General features: G+C 32.7%; 2 protein-coding genes across 5 annotated transcripts in view; both read left to right on the plus strand.

Annotated features, from left to right (window-relative positions):
- The first annotated feature begins 24 nt into the window (after positions 1-24).
- Tnks (tankyrase) lies at positions 25-7,785 on the plus strand. Of its 3 annotated transcripts, none has more exons than XM_083093101.1 (11): positions 25-441; positions 1,199-1,401; positions 1,512-1,837; positions 2,024-2,277; positions 2,389-2,722; positions 2,843-2,964; positions 3,042-3,270; positions 3,602-3,987; positions 4,206-4,637; positions 4,808-5,340; positions 5,432-7,785. In XM_083093101.1, the coding sequence occupies exons 1-11, from the start codon at positions 240-242 to the stop codon at positions 6,020-6,022; spliced, it is 3,612 nt and encodes a 1,203-aa protein (XP_082949227.1). In that variant the 5' UTR covers positions 25-239; the 3' UTR covers positions 6,023-7,785. The 3 variants fall into 3 exon arrangements, with proteins under 3 accessions (XP_082949227.1, XP_082949217.1, XP_082949236.1); XM_083093091.1 differs by having other exon boundaries at positions 26-441; positions 2,834-2,964; XM_083093110.1 differs by having other exon boundaries at positions 26-441; positions 1,545-1,837; positions 2,834-2,964.
- A 2,194-nt stretch (positions 7,786-9,979) lies between these two features.
- Gbs-70e (Glycogen binding subunit 70E) overlaps positions 9,980-27,683 on the plus strand; it is a 29,432-nt gene continuing 11,728 nt past the window's right edge. Inside the window, exons 1-2 of one of the 2 annotated variants that reach the window (XM_083093324.1) lie at positions 9,980-10,705; positions 27,369-27,617. In XM_083093324.1, coding sequence (XP_082949450.1) covers positions 27,375-27,617 — 243 coding nt within the window. In that variant the 5' untranslated portion in view covers positions 9,980-10,705; positions 27,369-27,374. The remainder of the gene's footprint in view (positions 10,706-27,368; positions 27,618-27,683) is intronic. The other variant, XM_083093318.1, reaches the window with a different exon arrangement.

The raw sequence follows: 27,683 nt of genomic DNA on the forward strand, positions 1-27,683 counted from the left end.
TTTCGAGGCTCGGGGAAATAGTACTTCGTCCACGGCACGTCGGAAACGCGAAATGTCGCCAGTTGCTTCCCTAGCAACCCATCCGTTCGTCCGTACATCCGTCCGTCCGTCGTAAACGTGCGTGCGTGTAGTCGGACATTCGGCTGGTTGAACGTGAGATGTGCCTGTCTGTCGCAATTGCGTCGCGGGCCCTCCTGTCGTCGGACGGTGCGACGACGTGAAAATGGCGGTGTGAAGAAATGGCAGGACGCAGATCGACGTTGACAACGAATGCGGTGGACTCGCTGCCGGGATCGGGAGGCGGCGGTGATCCGCTACGCGAGCTCTTCGAGGCCTGCAAGACCGGCGATCTCGCCAAGGTGAAGGCGTTGGTCAACCCGAAGACGGTCAACGCCCGCGACACCGCCGGACGCAAGTCCACCCCCCTGCACTTTGCAGCTGGTGAGTCGGACACGAGTATGGGGAGCTCCGTTCTATTCTCGAATCGCGAATATTGTTTCCAAATAATTGTCAGAGGATGTAAAAGTTTTCGTAAACACGTGGATTGATAATTTAGGAAGGTTAATGAGCGAGCGTCACGTTCAGCTGATCGCAGTCAACTTGTCAAATCACGAACGCGGAACGATTTCTTAGCATTTATAATCAACGTTTAAATTTATTTACTTTAATTTAAATTCAAATTTTTATTTTTTTCTGCTTGTAAGTTGCAATATTTACAAGATCATTACACGTTACATGTATAAATTTCTTTAATTAAATTGGTGTATAATAATAAACACAATGTGTAATAATAGAAATCTGAAACCTTGTAATAAGAAAAAAAAGATAATAAAAAGTGCATATTAAATTTTTTCTATAAAGAGAGAGAAAGATGTAAAAATCCTCGGAAAGACATAAAAACTTTTAAATTAAGTGATTTAAAAGCATAAATTCTAATATATGGTTTTTAGTTGAAATAAAAGTATTTAGATAATTTATTTTATATCAATTTTTTATAATTATATGATAATTTTATGCGTAACTATATAATAACATTGTATTTTTTAGAGATCATTACATTAATCATTACATTATATAAATGTAATGATATGTAATATATATATATATATATGTATGTGTATATATATATATATATATATATATATATATATATATAAAATATAAGATTTAAAAATGTTTGTTTAATTTTAAAATTTAGGGTATGGTAGAAAGGACGTTGTAGAATTTCTTCTATCTGCTGGTGCCTCTATTCAAGCACGCGACGATGGTGGTTTACATCCATTACATAATGCATGTTCCTTTGGACATTGCGACGTTGTAAGATTACTCTTAGAGGCAGGAGCAAGTCCAAATACAAGGGATAATTGGAATTTCACGCCTTTACATGAAGCTGCAATTAAGGTGCTTATTTTGTAGCAAAAGACTATATTTATTAATGTGGCTTTTTGTCACGTAAAGAGCCGAAGATGGAAATGGTGTCTAACTTTTTCATCTTCATTTGTACTTGACAGGGTAAAATAGACGTATGTATTACTCTGCTACAGCATGGAGCAGATGTAAACATTAGGAATACAGAAGGAAAGACTGCATTAGAAGTAGCTGATGCCTCTACTAAATCAGTACTAACAGGAGAATATAGGAAAGACGAGCTCTTAGAAGCAGCTAGATCTGGAAACGAGGAACGATTGTTACAGTTACTAAATCCTCTTAATGTCAACTGTCACGCTAGCGATGGTAGAAGATCTACACCTTTACATTTAGCAGCTGGATATAATAGATCTAGAGTTGTACAGATTCTTCTTCAGAACGGTGCAGATGTGCATGCCAAGGATAAAGGGTTAGTATACCTGCAGACTCAATTTACATTTTTATTACGATTGTTTTAAAAATTTTTCCAAAAAATTATTCTTTATTTTATTCATAAGCTTATTATTTTTTATTTCAAGTATATTCACTGTAGCTTTTTATTCATATGATATATCGAGATTTAATCAGAATTTATTGAAATCCTAATTTTTTACAGAGGTCTTGTGCCACTTCATAATGCCTGTTCATATGGCCATTTTGAAGTCACTGAGGCACTTTTGAAGCACGGCGCTGCCGTTAATGCTAGTGATCTCTGGACATTTACTCCATTGCACGAAGCTGCAAGCAAATCCAGAGCGGAGGTTTGCTCCTTGCTGTTGAGCGAAGGTGCGGATCCGACACAATTAAACTGCCATAGTAAGAGCGCTATCGACGTAGCACCGACACTCGAATTACAAGAAAGATTAGCCTGTGAGTTTTAAACGAATCTATTGTATTGTACATACTTTCTATTGTTATTATCATATTTGTAAACATAGTTACAACTGTACATATTTTTAAATCGATGTTTATGATTTCCAGACGAGTATAAAGGCCACTGCCTATTAGATGCCTGCAGGCAGGCAGATCTAACGAAACTAAAGAAATATTTGTCTCAAGAAATCGTCAATTTTAAACACCCTTACACCGGTGACACACCAATGCATTGCGCAGTGGCATCGCCTTATCCGAAGCGAAAGCAAGTTATCGAGACTTTGATTCGAAAAAATGCTGCCATGAATGAGAAAAATAAAGATTTTCTTACGCCTCTTCATGTAGCGACTGATCATTCGCATTACGACGCGATGGATATATTACTTCGGCATAATGCGAAAGTCAACGCGCTGGATGGTTTAGGACAAACTGCACTGCACAGGTATCTTTGTTCTAGAAAACCACTAATTTCATTCTCGCCTTTATAAAAAAAAAAAATGCTTTAATTTAGATTAAATCAGTTCAAATCGTCAATTAATTATTTCCTTACTAGGTGTGCTAGAGAGGATAACGTACAGGCTTGCAGAATACTTTTATCATACAATGTCGACCCATCGATAGTATCTCTTCAAGGATACACCGCGGCGCAAATTGCTGCTGAAAATGTATTAAAAATACTGCAAGGTAAGGTATTTAATTTGGATTTTGGGATTTACTCTTGAAAAAACACACAATTTTCATTTTTAACTTTAATTTTACAGATCCGCCGAATGGAACTGATGATGCAGAAGCGCAACTTTTGGAAGCAAGCAAATCAGGCGATCTTGCAGCGGTAGAAAGAATTTTGCAGGCCAATCCGCACGCAGTGAATTGCCGCGATTTGGATGGAAGGCATTCGACTCCACTGCATTTTGCAGCGGGTTTTAACAGAGTGCCGGTTGTAGAGTACCTATTAGCACACGGCGCAGATGTGCATGCCAAAGATAAAGGGTAATTAACATATAATATTATGATAAAGTATTTGTATTATGATCTCATTTTTTTATATCTTATAGTACTTTGTTACATTTGGCTGGTAACTTATATCATTCTTTATATAAGTAGAGAATCCTTCTGCAAAATGAATAACTATAATTTATAATACTAATTATTTTTTTATTTGTTATACATTTTACATATTTACATAAAATATTTGTCAGTATACTTAGATTTTTTTTGGTTTAGTATAATTCTTCAATTTTCATTTTTATCTATAAAAATTTAATAAAATATATATTGGATAATATATTTGTTTATAATACGATATATTTTTATGATATAGTGGACTGGTTCCTCTTCACAACGCTTGTTCTTATGGGCATTACGAAGTCACGGAATTATTGGTGAAACACGGTGCATCTGTGAATGTTGCCGATTTGTGGAAATTTACACCACTTCATGAAGCCGCCGCCAAGGGCAAGTACGAGATTGTTCGATTACTATTGAGACATGGAGCAGATGCCACTAAAAAGAACAGAGATGGCGCGACACCATTGGATCTGGTAAGAGATGGTGATCAAGATGTAGCGGATCTTTTACGTGGAAATAGCGCTCTTCTAGATGCAGCAAAGAAGGGCAATTTAGCTAGAGTTCAACGACTAGTCACGCAAGACAACATTAACTGTCGGGATGCACAAGGACGCAATAGTACTCCGTTACATTTGGCCGGTAATTTTTCATTCTTCATAAATGTCAATCTTTGAACCAGTCATATTTTCTTTTTTTTATTCTTAATAATTTTTTGAATCATTTTATATCTTTGTTTATTACATATTATTGTTCTGTTGATATAAGAATTCAATTTTTTCTTTTAAGAGAATATGAAAATAGAAAGATTTTATTTTTATATATATAGTTTTATACTTATTGTTTTTTTTTTTATTTAGCGGGGTACAATAACCTGGAGGTAGCTGAATTCTTGCTCGAACGCGGGGCAGATGTAAACGCGCAAGATAAAGGCGGCCTTATTCCTTTACATAACGCATCGAGTTATGGTCACTTAGACATTGCAGCTTTGCTCATTAAATATAATACTGTAGTGAATGCAACTGATAAATGGGGATTTACACCGCTTCATGAAGCTGCGCAGAAAGGTCGAACGCAACTGTGTGCCCTTTTGCTTGCGCATGGTGCCGATCCCTTCCTAAAAAATCAGGAGGGACAGACTCCGGTGGATCTAGCCAGCGCGGATGATGTAAGGTGTCTATTACAAGATGCTATGGCTTCTCAACAAATCGTTCCATCAGTACCATCGGGTAATATAGTCAATAGTACTGGCAGCAATTCTGTTAACAGTAGGCCACCCAGTATTGTATCCGGTAAGAATACTTTGTAATTATAAACCGTTTTACAAATTTTTGAGTTTGATTACAATATATATCAAAAATTTGAAAAGATTCTAATACAATATACAGACCAAAAAAAAATATATATATATATAAATTATATTTACATTTATTATTATTTCTATTTTTTCACCTTTGGTTAGTTCCTGTTACACCGCCGCCGCCTCTTACTCAAGAAACAGTTATCATGCCATCCGGAGCGGCTATGACTCTATGCGTACCACTGGCTCGTCCAACGTCATGTCTGAGTCCAATGCCACCGAGCGAACCATGCTCCGAGAAAGAATCCAAGGACTTCTGCAAAGAACACAACGGTTCCATCACAACTGTTGCTGGTTTCCTGCAGAGCCTCGGTTTGGAACATTTACTCGAATTGTTCGAACGCGAGCAAATTACTTTAGATATACTGGCGGAAATGGGTCACGAGGATTTGAAGCAAGTTGGAGTATCAGCTTATGGTTATAGACATAAATTAATTAAAGGCATGGACAAGTTATTGAACACAGCAGCGGGCTCTCTTTGGCAACCTTCCATAAATCCCGGAACATTATTAGTGGATTTACTAGCGGAGGACAAAGAATTCTTGGCTGTTGAAGAAGAAATGCAAAGTACTATTAGGCAACACAGAGACAATGGCCACTCTGGCGGTATTTTTTCTCGATACAATATAGTTAGAGTACGTATAACTATCATGTAATTGTATCAAGAATAATAATTAATAATATTTTTATTAGCAATTTTTTTTCATTAAAAAAATCATTTTTTAGATACAAAAGGTTCAAAATCGCAAGTTGTGGGAACGTTACGCCCACAGAAGACAAGAAGTAGCTGAAGAAGTCGGCGCCGCTGCTCCCGCTTCTCCTGGTACTGGACCAAGAGGTACTTCCAGCTCGACAGTATCACAGGCGAATGAGAGAATGTTGTTTCACGGAAGTCCATTCATCAACGCTATCGTTCAGAAAGGCTTCGACGAGCGGCACGCGTATATTGGCGGAATGTTCGGCGCTGGTATATATTTTGCGGAGCACAGCAGCAAGAGCAATCAGTATGTTTATGGTATATGTGGCGGTACTGGATGTCCCGCGCATAAAGATAGAAGTTGTTACATTTGTCACAGACATTTACTATTGTGTAGAGTTACGCTCGGTAAATCATTTTTACAATTCTCGGCGATGAAAATGGCGCATGCTCCTCCCGGTCACCATAGCGTAATGGGTAGGCCATCACAGGGTGGCTTAGTATTCCCTGAATATGTTGTCTATCGGGGTGAACAAGCGTATCCCGAGTATCTCATTACATATCAAATCGCAAGACCTCAGCAGGAAAGCAGTGGTAGCGAGAGCGTCGAAGAACGGTGATCGAAAGAGCTGGGTCCCGCGGCGAGATTGCGCAGTCTCTGTTGCTGTCAGAGACCGAGGACATGCGGCGCATTGTCGCGGACATAAAGCGCGAGCTGTTTCATATTTGACTTTATCAGTTCTTCCACTTTTAATTGATTAGAATGAAACTGTGCAAAAGTAACAGTAAGCGCACGCGCGCGTGTTTATGTGTGTGACCGAAATATATGCACTTATAGAATATTTTATTCCAAAATAATATCTAAACTACTTAAAGAAAAGAAATGGCCGTTGTGTAATAGCTTATTTCTAGCATTTAAACGTGATATTATTTAAATTCAGTCCAAGCAGAGATAGAGAGATGCATATTAATCATGATGTATATATCGATATAAAATGTAGTATGCATCTCTTACATCGAATTTGATGTGTGGATTAGTGTGTTCCTAGGATTAGTCAGTATTAAAAGAAATTGCAATGTATTTGTATACATATGGGAAACGTAATTTATATTGGCACATATTTTGCGTGAAAAAAATTAAAAATATAAGCAAAAATATTTGATCTTGAAAGTATATAAAATCATCGAAGAAAAAATATAATTTAATTGACTGTCTCACACACAATATAGTGTGTAGCTATAATATAAATTTATCTATTTGATATATGCATTATAAGTAAAGTCTACATGTGATAAAATGTATATTTGTGTACAAATATAAATGTTTCTTTTATATGAAATAACATAATTAATTATTGAAAAATTTAGCAATTCATGATATGTGAACGATTTTTGTATTTTTATTTCAAGAAACAATCAAGAGAAATATATCTGTATGTAGTCTATTATTATTTTATTGCAGTTTATTTAATTGTTAATATAGATGTTCTTTTATATTTGGGACTTTACTTACGATGCATATAACATTTATAGTCTTAGTGTAAGTATTGTATATAAAATTCATGATTATCTATTCTTTAATATTTCGTAAATGTAATCAATGGGGTTCCTATAATTCGATAGAGCGATTTTTCAAATACTGTACAGCCTCTTTTTACCGAAACAATATATTTTATTAATGTCAATCTGTTTTTGAGGAAAAGAAGATATCAAAAGATATCTATGTTTATTACAATTAACTGTGAAAACAAAACTCGTACGCATTGTCACGGCCGGGTATAATACGTAGCTACAAATTATTATCATCGAAAAACAATTTATTAAATAACTGAATTAGCTTTACTTTAAGATACATATAATGCCGTTCAAGGAATAATAATTTTTCTAAACAAGCTGAATATTATGAATGGCGAACATCGAAGATACTGATCTCATTAAAAACGCCGTTTTTAATTGTTTCAGATATATATTAAATATAAAATATCATTTCGTCGTAATTCCAAAAAGAAACAATTATGCAAATATATATGAAGATAATACGATCTTATATAGCTGGAAACGAACACCACAATCGCAATTGCAATAGTCTTAACAATTATTCTCTAGGTGATGGGGTGATTCTTTGTATTTATGGGAGTTTTCAATTCATTTTAAGTAAAGTGCTATCGATTATCTGTGACAGGACATGGACACAGAGCTAATGATTTCTCTGCGCTGCTGCATCTGCTTTAAAGCCGATATTGCAATATTTTCATGTAAAGCAGATATGCAATAATAGGCCAGAATGATATATATGAAATGCATACATATTACCACTGTGTTCTACTTGTAAGAGAACGAGAGACTTATGAAGAAAAAAACAATGACTTTCTTTAATTATTAACACGTGAGTGTTTTTTGACTGTATTTTTATTCTATCCTCTTATTACGCGATATTTTTAGGATTCATATGAAAAAACATACACTTTTCTTTTCCCTCATAGATCATCTGTCCAAAGATTATTAAAGTTTTACTATTATAATACAAGTTTCGCTTTTAAGATTAACATCGATATTTATAGATTTCTTTATGTTTTTCAGTCTCTCAATGAAATCTTGTTTCTCTCTCTCAACTCACAGAATGCACGAGCACTGATATCTTTCACATGTATGCATGCATCATTCAATGACATTCATTAAAACGTAAATACCTTTAGTGCGTATTACACAGCGATATAGCGAGATGCAATTTATACGAATAACCCGATAAACAGTTTAATTCACAACATTGTGTCTATCTGCGAGTATTCCTTTTTATTCGATCGTCCGTTAATCTAAACTATGTTACATCATTCGCGGAATTTTTTCGATTTCAAAATCTTTTTATATGTGTTTATAAACATATTCTAAGAAGATGCAGATATACATATTGATGTAATAACAAATCGATTATATATACATTATACACACTTCATTGTATAGCAGATAAATTATTTAAGCATATGGTACACATATAACATTGATTAGGATAGTAGATTAGAAAAGTAAAACATAAAACATATTATCATTTATTTGCCAAATTATATTTTTCTTTTCCTTTTTTATATTTTTATCAGTCTAAATTTTTTTCTACCAAAACGCTTCTTTTATAATTGAATAAAAAGAGGAGTAGCATTTTATATTTATTGCGCGTGCGGAGCAAAAAATTTCTCATAAATTAAAAATCTTTATTTAAATTTTTTCTATTTTACTTCCGTAACGAAATATAATGAGAATATTATGAGATTAAAAATGTTCAGTCGCGGAATACGTTTTGCTAATTAATATTGAAAGGTGCTATTATAATTTCTAATCGATACAACACATGACTGTCATATATCTTCACATGAATATCAGGATCAATTTGCATGATAATATCCGATCACAACCTGGCACGTGATTTTAACGTGCAACAACTGTAAATATATTTTTAAGTAAGCACGAAAGCAGTCTTTTTGTCCAAAAAATTTTCTGTCAGTGTAAAATATGGGGCTAAACTTTAAACTTAAAGGGTATCATTTCGCGCATTTTTTCAGCGATATCCTCTTGATATCATTGACAGCAAAAACAAGTCCGTCTCGACTGATATAATATATTCCCCGGATGGGAAAAATTTGCAAAAATTGCAACGACCAATACCGATCGTCTGTTCTCATTTCGAGCGCTGTCACGTTCTCGTCGGTCGTTTCTTAAATGGAAAATTACGCAGCGACAAATCTTTTAGAAATTATGTTTACGTGTCGTGCCGTATCGTTTGATGAATCGACATGTTTTAATCGTTGGCGCCATTAAGTGTGGCACTTTAATAATATTTTCCGCGATATCTTTTTACTTTTTATCTCACTTTATTTCACTGTAAAAAAAAACCCGATGTTACAAATCTAATATTTTCTGCCGCTTGTTTATTCGTTATCTCGCGTCCTGTTAATTACAAATTTATTTGTATATCTCTTTATAAAAAGAGGATATACACATTTTATCGTACGGAAATTTAAATTGCAAATAAAATTTTTATTTTCGCAAAATTTTTTGCAGCGCCGAAAGATAATTTTATGCAGTGCGATAATCGCGCGACTCAGTTGTTAAAACTAAAAATATCAGTATGCGCGCTGTCATTATTTCCAACTCAGTCCGGTACGTCAACGACACCTGTTTATCGCGACATGCATATTTTATGTTACAGGCGACATGCATATTTTATGTTACTATTAATATACAAGCGCTTCTCGTTTATGCGTGATAAATTCCACGGAAACATGTTGACAGACTGCCGAAGGAGATTCGGCGCCGGTTACGTCAAGTTACACGTGCGAGTTCACAAGGTCGACTCCAGACACCGAGTTAGATCAAGCGCGTATATCATATATTCGCGATAAAACGCAACTCGAGCAATTTTCGAGGGCGAAGGGGAGAGATATTCCCTCAATAAAATGGAACATGTCAAAAGGCCGGCGCCACAGACAGAATCGGTATATATTAAAATCGTGCCCGCTTCTGCGCAACGTTATAGCGGGAGAAAATCAACCCGTCGGCTGCAGGCAAGAATGCAAGAAGCACGTGACTCGCGCACCGCTTTGATTCGTAAAGGCGCCGCGATCACGTGAATGTCACGCATGACAGTAGGCGCGCATGCGCGCGCTCGCGCCGCCGGCCGGCTCGCGCCTCGCGCCCTGCGTTTAAACGCGCGTCGGACGTAGTCGAAGGCAGATTGGTACCGCGCGATCGACGGTGGATTTGCGCCGTCCGGGTCCGCAAGACAGAGTTTGAACTCGCTCTTTTCGGACGATATCGCGATCTCGCGACTTTTCGCGTATCGGTCGACGAACGTCCGATCGAATGACGACGGATTAAGATAAGACGCCGCTGTCGGTCGAGTGCGACGGAGTCGATGACGGGCAGGCGTGCGATGCGTTGCATAGCGGTTATTAACATGTGAGAGGAAGAGAGAACCGCCCGACAATTCCGTCGATCCTTTAAACGACCCGCGTACATACACATATTTCCATACGACCTCCGTCCAATAAGATTGAAACTCAATCGCGATATATTCGAATATCGTGATGTTATGTACGGTCGTATGAGAGATTTGTCGGAGGGAAAGAGACGTCACTTCAACTGACAACTCGATTGCCCCAAAGTTGCGGAATAAAAAGAGCAAACAGGGGAATACTCTCGTCAGAAAGAAAACGTCGGTGGTAACTGCAACGAGAGGAAACGTCCACACGAAGATTTCTTTAATTCATTCCCCGTCGTGTCGGAAGGGTCTGTCATTGCTGCGAGAAACAGTAAGTAACTCGTTATTCTCTATCGTTCTTTATTGGTTTATTAACATATCACGCGTAGGCGATATGCACATCTCTCACACGTTGGGTCTCGCGAGGTTGAACGATTCCGTCGCGAACACTTACGATGCAAATGATTCGTCAAATGTAATATCACGATTAATGTCGAATTCGAGTTTAATAATTAACGAAAGGAAGCTGTTTTCACCACGTTAATAAATAAAATTTGTTCAATAAAATAACAGAAAATACGAATGGAGTTAAGGGAAAGTATATTTTATTCGGATTAGAAAGTTTTTCTATGTCGTAGCGACAATTGAAGTTATGAAGTTTGAACGCACGTTTGAAATGCCAAAAGATATTTTCTTTAAAAAATATATATATTAAAATTCTAACACTTATATGTCACAATCTTTTTTACACTAGTTCAGGTTTTTTCAATAATTAATATTCAATAATTTTAAAAATTATAAATTTTTAATAACAATTAATATTGAGAAACGAATCGATAATATAATAAATAAATCATATTGTAATAATTGTGAAAGTAATTATTTTTGTAACGACTCCTAGAATTAAGACAGACTCTTCAAATATAATTTTTTATTTTTGTCACATATTTGAGACATTTTTGCTCCAGAAATTTTGCATTCTCTATTTTCGTAAAGATCGTAATATCATAAAATGCTTAAATTACTGAAACTGATATTATAGTTTTCCAATAAGCTCAGATGTAAAACAGCCTCGCTTCCATGTCAATATATCTCAAAATAAAATTATATAGCTTGATAACTATACATAAAATATATTTTTTTATATCTGTAATAAAAAAATTCTATAATATTAAAAATTGAGCTTATATAAATCCCGAGTGAGCTCAACGGTACAGTAATTTTAGGATTACTCCGAAAACGCATTACTCCGAAATGACGCTTAAGTCTGTAATAAACTTGGATGTTTCCCTTAGCCGGGAATGATTTGTAATCGCGAATTTCATACAAATTTGATACGTGTGACATATGTCGAGAGTACAACTTACAAGAGTATTTATATCAATGCTATGGTTTAATTGTGTGTAACTAATGTACAAATGACATATTGAATAAGGATAGATGAAACTCAGATTTTGAAACAAATGTGACATAAATGAACTTGGATTATAGCGAAAATTTAATTTATGCAAATATAAATTTTTTTGTACTGCTAGAAAAATATTATTTGTGGAAATTTTATTTCCTCTCAATAAAACTAGATTTTAAGGGTACTTGATTTTAGAAAGGAAAGCACATGTTACAAAACGTGAGATTGAAACATAAGACAAAAATGAAAGATCATGTTCTGATCTCATTAACTTATTATATTTGCAATAGTGGAAAATGCCGAGAATAAATTTTTTTACGAGTTGTCTATAATTGAACTCTTGCTCCTTGTTTATCGATGCGATATTTTTATTAGCTGGCAAAAGAATACCAATATAATTGCGCCACGCGCAATAATTAATCGCAAGCTTGTTACGTATTTTATCATGAAGTTGCGATATTCTAAACGGAAGATAATTAGAATAAAAGTAACGTGTGAATATTAGTTTAGTGGGTTCTAATCATTTACACGTGTATATTCGGAATTTCTTCACAACGGGCCAAAATAACTGTACGCACGTTTACCATACTTATTATCGTTTCACGAAGGGGATTCTATGTTTACAAACAAGACCCGAGATATCTTCCGCAGACGACAGTCTGCATAATTCGCACTCGTGTTACATATTATATATCATGGCATTAATGAATTAAACATCCACATTAATCCAGCCTTGTCTAATTAATCCAGACGCGCGCTGAGAAATTTTTTAAATACACAATTGTTTTAATACAATTAATTAGGAGAAAGTTGACCAAAGATGAATGAAAATAAGTATGATCTGACAGTTATCTTAAAAAATTCTTTGTTCGTTTTTATTTTATCCAATTCTTTGCCTTTTTAATTTTATCCAATTCCTTGCCTTTTTAATTTTATTATATACAATTTTAGTAACCATTAATAAACAATAATAAAAATAAAATAATAAAAAAAATATCTTCGATGGATCAAGCTTGATAACTTTTTCGATTAGAAGAAAATTCGCAGATGAAAATTCAAATTGAACTCGAGAGATTCATAAACGAATGCGTCGAATATGCTCCACGTCCAGATATTCTCTCCAGAAACCAGCTTAGCGGTTTTCTGAACGACATTCACGCGTCGTATGCGTGCGTGTGGCCGCGTGCTCTCGTGCCCCCGCAAGAAAACTTGCGTGTTTTCCGGTCAATCGTCCCTCGCGTACGCCCACGCGGAATTCTATCGAACTAGCGTATATGAAGCATGGCATTCATATAATTCCTATTCGCTTATATGTGTTTCCACATATGTGCATGTTGAAGTACTCGCTTCCGGAGAAAGCCTGTCTGCCGATTATCGCAAAAAAATATTTTTTTTAAAGAAAAGAAAAAATCCTACAGACTGGATATTCGAATATATAGTGAAAAAAAATTTTTGATTAATCTAAATACAATTTTGAATTGTCACATAATATTAAAATATTGATATCTTTTCTATGAGCTGTAGTTTAACTCATTAGATAAAAGATCGATGATGATATTAGAGAGAAATGTTGATATTATTGTCAAATAAATAATAATTAATTAAATTTTATTTTAATAAAGTAATTGAATTAATGAATTTATTCATGAGGAATTACTATATTTTATATTTTGTTAAATATTTAGATCTTAGATAAATAGTTAAATCTTTAAATGAATGTATTTCGTTCTTTTATATGTAATATTAATAAATTAACAATTACATTATCAGACAAAGGAAAATATGACATCGAATAAAAAATTTATGATACCTTATCAGTCTTTCGATTTGTCTACTGATCTCTCACGTTGTAGTTTAAAAGAAAAAGTAAACTTAGAGCCACGTGATTCTCGAATGGTATTACATCAGATAAAAGGAAAAAAAGTTGAGGCGCCACAGTTAATTAAGTATAACCAAGTGCAACTCTTTTAATACTCGGAAAATAATCTGAAGAATTGTAAAATGACACGATAATTATATAATAACAAGCAGCTTTTAAATCAAAACCTATTAAGAGATAATTTATTTGGTTTTAAATTTTAACATTTATTATCTCTCTATTATTTTTGAGCGAGCAAATTAATGATCTACAGTTCTTCAATTAGCATATCATTTTTTTTACCTCAGGATATTTGCATTTGAATTTGCATTTGAAGTTATATTAGCAAATATTAAACAATCAAATATAGAAATAAGTACTCAGCATCTCTTAATTTCTGGATAAATTTAAAAACAACTTTTTATTTCCTGTTTCGACATTGTGCGTGCACGCATAGTTTCGGCACGATTAAACTTTGTTCAGTAAGATTCCGCGATCGACGAGGGCATTAGAGCTAAAGAAAAAGAGAGAGAGAGAGGAAGCCGAGGATAAATATCGGTTATCATTACTGCTTCGAACCAGAAAGGCGATAAGGCCGAGAAGATTCGACCTCAACGGCGCCTTCGTCTGAGCAAAAAGAGAAAAAAATATCCTACACTGAGACAATGAGAAAGAACGGGAATGAAAATGAATCACCCGATTCTAAAGGTAGCAACTATAATTCATCGAACATCGTTTATACATGCACTCTCTCACGTGCTCGTCACGTGGATGTCAGGTGACACATACAGCAGTTAATAAAGAAAACATTCTTAATTTTGTCAAATTACGACAATTTTTGCAAAACTCGCATTCTTTCGATTTGTGTGCTTGCAGTAGATGTAATTTTATAGTAAGTAAATTTTTTAGAAAATTCCTTGTACCGAAAATAAATGAAAAGATACAAAATAAAAAATAAATAAGCACTATTTGGAAAAAATTTCAATTAAGTGTCACTAATCGCAGCAAAGAAAATAAATTTTTTTATAATAGAATACATCTACGAATAAGCATTTAATCAAGAAGGTAAATTAAAAACGTTTTAAATGCTTGGCTAAAATAATTATATCGTCGTTAGTTTTATTTAATTATTTAAAATTTCGACCAACAATCGTAAAGTATAGCACGAAGAAATGGACCAATCAAAATGCAAGCCTAAATAATTTCCAAACTATTTTTTGTATCACGTACTGGTCGTAATCTGATCGGGACCCGAATTGAAATGAAGGTATTCAAATTCCGCCGACCGGTCCTTCTGCTTTCGACCGGATTTATGCTCGTTTCTCTTGTGACATGCATGCGAAAAGGTAAAACCGGTTGAGGAATGTCTTTTTCTCTGCTTATTATTTTTTTATGATAATCGGCTACTTTTTTATGGTTTAAAGCTTTTACCTTTTATGCATATATTCATTGTATACTTACACAATGTAAATTTGAACAAATTATCGTCGTAATCAAAATTTACTATGCGTTACTAATGTAAGCATCTAGCATGTTATTTTTCGACTCATCGCGAAAGTAACGAATGTATGATGAACAAACATGACATATGTCATAAATTTAAATAAAAATTTGACGAATGTTGATGTTTTTTACTTTTCAGTGCGATGGAAATATATATATATCCAAAATATATTTCCAAAATATCTTATTAATAGCAAAAAATATCAGTATTAATAATAAAATATAATTTTTACTTGATGTAAATCCAATTTTTTTTTGTCAGAAAGACGACAATTGATTTATTCACACTTATTTATGCTTTTAAAATTATTTGAAATTATTGGAGATTTTTTGTACGCAAATTTATTAGAATCTTTAGATTGAAAAATTTGTGTCATATTTTATAGATCTTAAAATTCAATTCATTATAAAAATTTGTTTGTTCGGAATGTGTTTTAAAAAAGCAAGTTTTTTAAGTAACAGTAATATATGCGTGCCTGACAATTAAAAATGGCAAAAAGCAGCAGTTCAAGGTTAGTCGGTATAATGTTTACATTCTTATGCACATCGTTTACATTATTCTGATCACTTTGATGCACAAACCGAGTAATATGATATCGAGATTATCATAGGTCAGGCATACACAAAGGTTTCGGCATCATTATTTCGGTGTCATTTGTCTCTTTTTTCTGATAATGTTATTTTTTTTTATATTTCATGTTCAAATCAACAATTATAATTAGAATGCGATATATAGATACAATATCAACAAAGTGTTTATTCGAGCAAAAAGGATGTAATTAATTAAGCAATTCTATCAGTTACTTATCTGTCAAATTTGATCTTGTTCATGAATGTAATTATCAGAAATTATTTAATCATTAAAAAAATATATTTTATCACAAATTATTATGTACTTTCAAATAAAAATTTTCTATTTATGATACTATTTTTTTTATAAACTAACAAATTTCTCTATCTAAACATTATGTCGGAAATTTTTAGTTACTCAGAGCTAAACTTCACATGAATTTATGCGAAATCTTTCGTTTGCTCATCTCTCGCAAACATTTTATAGAGTGAGGAAATCAGAATTGTTTGGTAAAATTCCATGGAATCTATAACACGTTCGAGAAAACGACTGTTTTCATTCACGATCGTCGTTCTGTCTTTATTTTTGTCAACTGATTCATGCGACAGAATAGGAGCATCGTGCTATTTGCGGAATGTCGTATTCCTGAGAAGCGAAATCGGGGCGATTCGCGCGGTTGTCCGCTCTCACGTGTACGATTTTACCCTCCTCGCGCTGTCAGTTTCAGCGAGACACACCGATCGACGTCATTGAAAACGTCATTTGCCGCCTCGATTGCTCCCAAGTGCACTTTTAACGCAATCAAATCAAACGTGCCCTCCACTTTTTTCCTCAATGATAAAAATATGTGTCTTGAGCCGCAAGGTGACTCCGATTAAATGCTGTATCAGGCAATATCGCACGTTACGGACCGACAAACAAAAGTCACGCTATATCGGTAAAACTGTTGAAACCGATAGCAACATGTGTTTTCGTATGCGCGATTAAATTTCTCTGTTTGATTCGAATATTTGTCAGATTTTCGGCTGATCATAATGTAGTAAAATAAAACAACCTTATATCCTATAATATTAATTTATATCATAATTTGAGATTCTCCAATTATAATTCTATTATTTCTTTATATTTTTTCAAACTTTTATTACTTAATTGAATATATAATTTTATTGTAATAATATGAAAATCCAACATTTTATAAGAAGAAAATGAGAAGCCGTTATCATTAAGTAATTAGATGCAGTTATATTATCTCGATATGACTCTAGGTCAATTATCAATTACTTATACGATTGCTAACGTAATGAAATGGGAGGAATTAAATTGAAAATTATTATAAGGCATTATCTACAAAAAGATTTTTGTGAAAATGTACACGTATTTTTGACACATTTTACGTCTTTTTTACTCGCTTTTATTATCTATGATGTTAATTCCATGCAATTAGTCTTATCACTTATTGATATAATAAAATTTTGACGACTGATAATAACGATTGATTTTGCAAAATTGGGATGTCTGCTGCATAGATACTGTGTTATTTCATAATATTTTTTCAGTTAAATAATCTGTCGTTGTGGACATTCGATAATGATAATTGACATCTTTACGACTTTCTTTCGATTTTTCTGAGTAACGTAAGATTATATGGCACATAAATTTATTTTCGTGATATGTAATGTATAAAAGTATATCTACAACTGACTTTAAACTTGCAAAAGATTGTATAACTTCAAAAATGAATTGAAAATAGTGTAAGCTAAAAATTAGAATTATTAGAAGAAAGATTCGAAATAAAGTTAATAATAATAGTTAGTAAATAATATAATTAAATTGTCATAATATTTCAAAATTTACTTTTACAAAACTTTATGTAAATGTCTCGTCTTTTAAGTTTAATTTTTTTAAATTTATTTTTAATTATTAATTATTCATTACACCAAATTTGAATTTTTTGCAAATGTTGAACCGACAATTAATGATAATATATACATTTATTATTATTAAATTCATTACGATTAATATATATATGCAGTGGTTTACTTAAAATTAATATTTTATTGAGATTGAAGAAACCGCATACGTAATATTTTGGTTTTTATGATTGGATTTGTAATTATTATATAACATATTTAATATTAAATGCGCATTTTTTGCTGCTTGAATCTGATGACCCAGTATTTAGCATCTCGTTCATTCGAGCAATAAATGACGATCTATTTATCGAGGCAAATATATAAATAGTACGCTTCAGATCGTATAAAGAGATTTATGAGGCAGATATCATTCATCATATTATCTCGAATAAAAAACTCATTTAAAAGATATACACTCCACTCCACGGGATTCTATCTTTCTAATTGATAAGGTCACTGACATAGAGGTCTATTATTATATTTCTCCATATTAAATTTTAATAATTATAAATGTTAAATATTAAATTTTAATAATAATAAAAATATCAAAAATAACTTTATATTTTTAGCTGTGTATGTATAAATAGATATTATCTATGTATTTATTATAAATTACATCAAAGTATAATAATTTCATATCAAATAGTATATGCTTAATTAATATAATTTTGTCAATGCAAACATTTTGTTCTGCTCAGTAATTTGCGTCTAATTGCACTTAATAAACACAACTTGTGCTTTGTATAAGCGTATATGTAAAATGTAAGTTGAAAAATTTAGTATAATCTCTATATAAAATATAAACAAATACGTATCGTAGAATTTTCTCTCTCGATTCTTAGGAAAATAATAGACTAGAAATACTAAAACAGATGAGTTTTTTGTTATAATTTTCAATTTTTTGTTGCGTTAAATTGTAATTATTGTTCTTTAAATCCGATTTGCTTCTTATTGGAGCTTGTTATTTGTGAACCGATGCATGTATCATAAAACGCGGGGTTAAGGTTTCCTATTTCAAGCAATTCGCAATTAGACTCGCTTTTCCGTTCTTTGATGATATGCGCGAGTTTATATCTACCTTAGAGCGTGGACAATTGGACCCGGTCCAAGGCCGTGATGTGTTTCGCGACACGAAGCGTAAGAGGATGATGGACCTTTTCTAAATTTGACTACAAGTATGTCCAAAATAGTTTGACGACTGCGCAATTTTCCGCAGCAAGTCACGAGACCGGACAGTACACCAACGAAAGAAAGGAAGCCGTCGTATAATTGAAATTTTACGGCACACTGCATTTAAGCGCCATAGACGCTTTCTCACGAAGCTATCGAAATAGATTTCAGTTTTTTTGCGAAATATGAAATTTGCCAGAATTGAATCACGTTTTGCAATCTTTTATACCTGTACATATTAAAGAAATATTATAATTTATAAAAATACAAAATGAGTTCTTCTTCAAACTAAATAATTAAGTATAAAAAAATCTCAGGTCACATAAAGTTATATTTCAAGAGTTAAAGAAGAAGAGAAAAGAAATGTAAAGAAATGAGAAAAACAAAAATAAAATTAAATAAAGCGTAAACGTAAATAACTCAAAGAATGTTCAACATAAATATTCATGTGATGTTTAATACATTTGTGATTAATTTGTAATTATATTAAAATTTCTAATTATATTACATAAAGTGATCATTTTATCTTTACAGCGTGCAAAAATAATGGACTATTTTTTTTAGATAAAAGAAGATGTCGCGTTATTTTATATAAATTGTGAATATATGTCATGTGATTTTTTTATTACAATATAAAGTAATGACCAATCAATTGCGATAAATTGCTTATCAACTTTAGCACATGATCATCAACATAATTATCAATCATTTATTTTGTTGATAGTAAAAATTAATATTTGCAAACGGGAAGATATTTATTTTAAATGAAAAAACTCATTTAAATTATAAATATTATAAAATTATAAAAATTATAAAATTTACAAAATTAATAATGTCAGCACATACATTAATCGAGGCGAAGAAGAGTGCCTTGTACATATCTGACACTTACTGCAATCATGTCGCGTGCTCTACCATATGACCCGACCCCACTGGTACAAACAGCAAAGGCCAGACGATAAATTGTTACTGGTGACATACTCGTATCCCATTCTGCTGCTTTTACAAGGAGCGGAAAAAATTGCATCATTTTGGTGCCATTAATTTTTGTTTCAATTGCGAAATTATTGATCAATGTCAGAATAACTCGGAATTTATTTGAAAAAGAAAAGAATATTTATAAAATATCTTTTAAATATTTTTTTAAATAGTCTTAAATAGTCTTTTAAATATTTAATTTTGTTTTTCCATTCCTATTGTTTTTTTATATTCATAAACATCAGTGAATTTAATTTAATAATATAATTAATATAAATATCACAACATTTTATTATTTATATTTATAGAAAACACCAAAAATTGAATTTTACCATAACAATACAATATTATAATTATCTTGTTTAATCGACTGTTACGCATTATATTATAAATGTCCATGAAAGAATATCCAAATGCAGCAATATAAATATTTTGAAAAAAATATATATTATTACATCAACACATTCTAATTCATATTATTATTCAAAATGTCCATTATATAATGTTTATCTAATTATTTACGATTAAATAAATTGGATAATAGTCCGATCTAATTATTAGTTTGATGAGAAATTTCTTCTTTTCATCTTACTCTATAAAAGAAAATCACTTCGAACACGTGACGATGCATCTCGATAAAGTGCAACGCGCCGTAAATAGAGATGTAACGAGGTATGTCGAATCGGGAATTAAGAGACCGTAAAGTCTATTCATTCCGCGGTCTCTTCGAGAACGATAAAAATATCACGGCCAAATATATCACGCTCGAACACGCGACGATGTTCGTGAGGAGGAAAATGCAACACGCTTGCCGCGAGTCATCAAATCGATGAATAGACGTGCAACGAGGCATGTCGAAGATTTATTGGCTGCAAACGCGATAATGAAGGCATTGACAACATGAAGGCATTGTTAGTGAATCTGGATCATTGATTATTGTTCGATAGAATTGTATAAAAGTCTGATTATTTAAAACGATAGCTTTGGCTAATTTTTGAGATAAAATTTTAATTTAATTTCTTTACGGTAATGCACAAATCTATTAATATTTTATCGCGTGAAAATAATTGTAATTTTGATTATTGATTCTATAAAATATTATAGCAAATAGAAGTATTATCATTATTTTTCTTAATATTATACTTTACATAAACACTACTTGTTAATTAATATAATACTCACTTATATATAAATAAAAATGACTGTATCTCTCTAAATTTCTTAGAGTGAAATCTAACTCCAAACGAGTGAATATTCACTCCAAGTGATAGTGAAAATACTGCCACTCGTAATTAGTGAACATTCACTTTTCACAAAAGTGAACTGTTTAACTCTGAACGTAAAGTGAATGTGTCACTCGGTTTGAAGTGAATAATTCACTCAATCAGAGTGGAGTCATCACTTTCGTCAAGTTATTTTTCACTCAATTACAAGTGAACAGATTCACTCTTAGGAAGTGAGATTCTAAGCCGTCTTTTACTAATAATAAGATAACACGTTACGTATATGACGTGAAGCTTCGATTAGTTGAAATGAGAAGCAATCATTGCTTTTTACTTGAATTAATCGAAGCTGAACATCGCACACAGCATGTTATCTCATTGTCGGTGTAAAAGCCGATTAACCTCCTTTTTTCTTGTCACAGCTATATAAATATATTTAACGTTACACACACAAAAATATATTTACATTTCGAAATATGTTAAAATAAAAAGATATATCCCTAAGAAGTTACTTTAATATGTCTTGTATACCAAGTACACGTGCGACGAGTTGGTAACGTCGCGAGACAACGATACGACAGTGTTGCTAATGGCGGACTCATGCGCGTTTCACATGCGCTTTATTCACTCTTCATGAGTGAAAATTTTCACTCTATATAGAGTGAAAATGCTACATAGAGTGAAAATATTCACTCTACAAAATAGAGTATACATATTTACTCTATTTTGCAGAGTGAATTTTTTACTCTACAACAAAAAGTGAGAAGAATTCACTCCTATGAGTGAAAAATCACTCTAACTAGAGTGACTTGACCAGTCACTCAATTTTTCGAGTGCATTTTCACTCTAAGAAATTTAGAGAGTATAATTATTATCAAATTTTATTTTTTTGTTTATTTTATATATATATATATATATATATATATATATATATATAATATGACTTGTAGTAAGAAATGATAAGATTTATATATATAAATCTTATCATTTCTTACTACTCTCTAAATTTCTTAGAGTGAATATTCACTCCAAGTGATAGTGAAAATACTGCCACTCGCAATTAGTGAACATTCACTTTTCACAAAAGTGAACTGCTTAACTCTGAACGTAAAGTGAATGTGTCACTCGGTTCGAAGTGAATAATTCACTCAATCAGAGTGGAGTCATCACTTTCGTCAAGTTATTTTTCACTCAATTAAGAGTGAACAGATTCACTCTTAGGAAGTGAGATTCTAAGCCGTCTTTCACTAATAATAAGATAACACGTTACGTATATGACGTGAAGTTTCGATTAATTGAAATTAGAAGCAATCATTGTTTTTTACTTGAATTAATCGAAGCTGAACATCGCACACAGCATGTTATCTCATTGTCGGTGTAAAAGCCGATTAACCTCCTTTTTTCTTGTCACAGCTATATAAATATATTTAACGTTACACACAAAAAAATATGTTTACATTCTTTCGAAATATGTTAAAATAAAAAGATATATCCCTAAAAAGTTACTTTAATATGTCTTGTATACCAAGTACACGTGCAACGAGTTGGTAACGTCGCGAGACAACGATACGACAGTGTTGCTAATGGCGGACTCATGCACGCTTCACATGCGCTTTACTCACTCTTCATGAGTAAAAATTTTCACTCTACAAAATAGAGTATACATATTTACTCTATTTTGCAGAGTGAATTTTTTACTCTACAACAAAAAGTGAGAAGAATTCACTCCTATGAGTGAAAAATCACTCTAACTAGAGTGACTTGACCAGTCACTCAATTTTTCGAGTGCATTTTCACTCTAAGAAATTTAGAGAATACAAGTCATATTATCACTTTGCTGTAATTTTCCGATGTCATTGCAATATCAACAATATATATCATCAAATTGTTGAATAATACTGATAAACTAGTGATTCATTTGCGTATTTTTATTAACAGACACAATTATCTATTAATTATTTATTAAACATATAATATAATAGTAAATTTTATATGTATACATATATATATATATATATACATATATATATATATATATGAGTTATTTTACCTTAATACTTTTATGTACAAAATAACGAGAGGAATCAATTGGTGTAAAGAAAACACATAGTTATTTTTAAGAAACAATTTGGAATTGTTAATTGCAAATTACATATTTTTTCTTAAAAACAGCTATGATTTTTCTTTACACCAATTAATTCCTCTTATTATTTTATACATAAAAGTATTAAGGTAAGATAATCGAAAAATGAATATTTTACTAGATATTTTATGGTTTATGTAAAATTAAGAAATTATTTCAAGCCTCATAACTCGGAAAGTACTTAATGAAAACTAACTTAATTATAGTGTTTTGGAAAGCTGTCGAGATGAGCTACAAGAATATGCAAAAGCATATAGGGTGTCCCATTTAAAAAGTTGGAGGTGACCTTCACGTGACCTTCAGGTGACTCTTCAAGATCAAACTAATGGTACTCTCTTATGGCCCCCTTGAAACCATGTAACTTTTGTCTGAAACATTTTTGTCTTAAACTTATGGATTTTGAGATATTTCAGTGCGTAGATTAAAATGGTGTACCCTGTATATATATATATAAGGACCCCGCGGAATCCTTATGGAAAATGACTTTCGGTCAAATGTTTCGAAACTTTGCAAAAAGATAGTTCTCAACATGTAGATTAAAAGTGTCCATGGGCATGAAGCTCTAAAAATTCGAGATTTTCAGCTACAGCCATCCAAAGTGGTAGATTTTTTAATTTCTGCAGCATATTCCGAAGTTCGGCAACGGTAGCTTATCTTAGTTGGGTGAGGTTTTACAAAAAAGTAGTAAATACAAAAGTTTTGTAGAAACAAAGAAAGCAAAACAAGCAAAAAAGCAAAAAAAAACAAAAAAAAGTAACTCTGCCATTGACAATTCCAAGCCTGTATTTAAAAAGAGGAGGATAAAGTAACAAATACATGTATATATTTTCAATCTGTCACACACACACACAATTAAGGCAGTCTACTTAGCACAAAAAATCATAAATCAGATAGTCTTGATAATTCTCATGCTTCCTACATGCCTATGTTTCTTAAACTTTGAGGACTTATAACTTTCACTTTCCCCAACGTAAAAAGCTTTTCATAGGGTGTTTTGGAAAGCTCTCGACCGCAACTATACAAATATGCAATCAAAAAAGTGCGAAGCTCTGGCCCAAAAATCAACCTTATTGGTTCAAATTCCTTCAAAAATCTACCACTTTGGATGGCTGTAGCTGAAAATCTCGAATTTTTAGAGCTTCATGCCCATGAACACTTTTAATCCACATGTTGAGAACTATCTTTTTGCAAAGTTTCGAAACATTTGACCGAAAGCCATTTTCCATAAGGATTCGAGATTCCGCGAGATCCTTTACTATTATATTATATGTTTAATAAATAATTAATAGATAGTTATGTCTGCTAACAAAAATACGCAAATGAATCACTAGTTTATCAGTATTATTCAACAATTTGATGATATATATTGTTGGTATTGCAATGACATCGGAAAATTACAGCAAAGTGATAATATGACTTGTAGTAAGAAATGATAAGATTTTTTTGTGTAATTTGTTAGACCAAACAATCTGTCTTTGCTACATCAATGACAGACGAAGCAAAATGCGAATGATACTCTCTCCAATAATTTCGACTTTTACTCATGTATGTACATATGTACTTATATAACAAACGATTTCATAAAAATGTATAGTATTTATGTTTTTATAATAACTTTCTTTCTGTATAATCCTATCATATTATAAAATTTGTTATCGTAATTGTTAACGTTTAATTAAATCCTTTCTTTAATTCAGTTTTAATTCTTTATTCCTGATAAATATTTTTTGTCTTGGAGAGAAAGAATCCTTATTCTAGATATAATTAATCTAGTTTTCCCGACTTGAAATAACTTGAAAGAAGATTTTTTTTTCCTTACATTGCTTAATGCTTATTAATTACCGGTTTTCTCCTTTAAATTTTTATTAAGCCGTAATAATAAAAATAATCGCGAGTATCTAAACGTGCTTAATCTAACAAGCAAACAGAAAATGATCATTAGATCCGTGTGCCAATTATTGAATTAAGCCTCATTGAATCTCTTCACACATGGTAAACCCACATAGTAAACCGATATCCTAAGCTAACTTTGTAGCTCTTATCTCGATTACTTTTTATATCATTTATCTGATATTACTTGATATAAAAAGTACTTTTTATATCATTAATCTGATATTACTTGATATAAAAAGTAATCGAGATAAGAGCTACAAAGTATTATTGTTTCTTTCGCACTTTCCTGAGAGAAATGAATCCTCTCAGGATGTTTCGTAGTACACGATTTCGCTTTTGCGAGCAATATTCGCAAACTGATATTGTATACATCTATTATCTGTTCATTAACGACGAACATAATGACATTACATTACTCCATATTTATAACACTGGAAATTAAACTTTTCGATATTATCCGATTCTGGTCCAGGAGAGAACCATGCAACCTTTGAGGCATCTCGCATTGTAATCGATATGCGTTCTCTCGGCGCGCGAGCGCAATTTAGGAGGTGACTTTGCGCTGAAACCTGAAACGTCCGCGCTATTCATGGTCCGCCGATTCTCAAACGGCGCGGACGCTCTGCCGTTCGGTTCCGGTCTGGTACATACAAACTGTGGTACATATACTATGCGCCTCGTCTCGAGCCCTGCTCGCCCGCGGAACCGGTCTTCAGAAAAGGAAGAGCGACAACGCGAGGATCGCCGGTTCGCCGCGCTCGAAACTCGTAATTCTACTCCGCGAGTAACATGATTACACGTGTATTCTACGGCGAGTACACGCGGCCGTCGTGTCGCATACAAAAAAATATATCAGAGGCAAAATTGTGCGTAGAACGACGGCCGCGAGGCTATAATAAGCTCTAGCATAATTAACTCTTTCTTACCCTTGATTAGATTTGAATTTATATGCAGAATTAAAGCAGTAAATTGCAACAAATTGCGTAGATTACGACAGCCTTACGTACGGCGAAGTAAAGCTACTATGTTCTCTCTGTAACATAATTAAAATACGAAAGAGGATAGATGTTATCTATTCGAGAAATTATGGAAGATACATGTTCGAAATTTTAGCGAAGATAATTTTTATCTCACATTGTGTAATTATTTCTTTATTATTTCATTACTATGCTGTCTTAGTGATTGATGTGGACTTGTATATTTGAAGAAAACCGTTAATATGTAATTATAATAATTGTGACAAATGATGGCTCCGATTAAATTTTCTTAAATTATGTAAAATTATTATTATATATCTTATCACGTTTCATCATTTAAAGCTCGTATTAATAAGATATATAATAAATCTTATTCATATATTTCTGAATTGATAGATTTAACCAGTTATTTTGCTCAATTTACAACCAGATTATCACATCGTATTTTGAAAGAAAAATGTATACACGTAACCTAAGATAAAATATTTTAATGCATACTTATGTGATAGATGATTGATATTGTAGTTGATATGATCAATAATTCCGCGAAATATATAAATACAAAAATTATGCGTATATCACGATTTAAAATCTTATAAAAGTATTTGGCGACTGTGTTATTATTGACACGGAAAATGTGATTAGCAAATCGATCAATGTATAAATATCTGTCTCATCGACAACTAATTGGCATTCGATCAATATAACAATCAAATATTTTTAAAATATACGGATCCACGTGACTTAGGAGTGAGATCCGAATGGTTGACGAAATCTCTGGCAGTATCGAGAAGCGACAATCCTGACAGTTTTGCTTCTGCCGTTATATCGTAGCGGGATACTCGATGTCGCCCACGACGACGTGGGGAAATTAATATTAACGGCATCTTGGCGCCAATAAATTTCAAACGCCAGAGTGACTTTACGAGTAGCATAATTCCAGTCTCGTTCGATTTCTCGCGAGTAATATTTAGCGATTACTTCTGTCATTATAATTCTAGCCGTGGTGGAATAATTAGAAAGTGGGCAAAAGAACATGTCATCGATGAAAATTGTATGTTATTATTTCCATTACAAGATGTTTCGAAAAATATAGGAGGAATTATATAAAATAATTTAGAAAATAAAATTATAAAGTCTAATTTTTATATAGCACTTTTATAATTCACTTTTATATAAGTATATATATGTGTGTGTGTATAATTCTTTGTTATATAATAATTCGAAAACATCAAATTTTAAAATATAGAGAGAAATCTTCCCAGACTTTTAAAATTTCCATGATTTTTACATGATGCGTACAAAATTCGTGAGATCATTGCAATCTTTTTAACAATGTTTCCTTTTTCAATTTCAGATCTAAATGTGTTCCATAGCGATGCCAGCCGAACTGCTTCTGGGGCACAGCCCTCCGGTGTACAGTTCTTTACTGTACAGTCCCCTGGTGGTCACGGCACCCACGATCACTAGCAGAACGGTGCCCCCCAGAATCAGACCATGCCTCTCTTCAGGAGCTTTGCCTCTGGACACATTGCGAAACGAAGGCAATGGCAAACAGAAGAAACGGGTGGTGTTTGCCGACGATCGCGGTCGTCCTCTCACACAGGTATTCACATTAAAATCAATATTTAAATTAATTAGACGGAATATTGATCTTCTTAATAATGTAATA

The sequence above is a fragment of the Camponotus vicinus genome, unplaced genomic scaffold, assembly GCF_025532165.1.
Source record: "Camponotus vicinus isolate PSW18456_S1 unplaced genomic scaffold, iyCamVici1.0 SCAF_1, whole genome shotgun sequence".
NCBI classification, from domain to species: Eukaryota; Metazoa; Arthropoda; class Insecta; order Hymenoptera; family Formicidae; genus Camponotus; species Camponotus vicinus.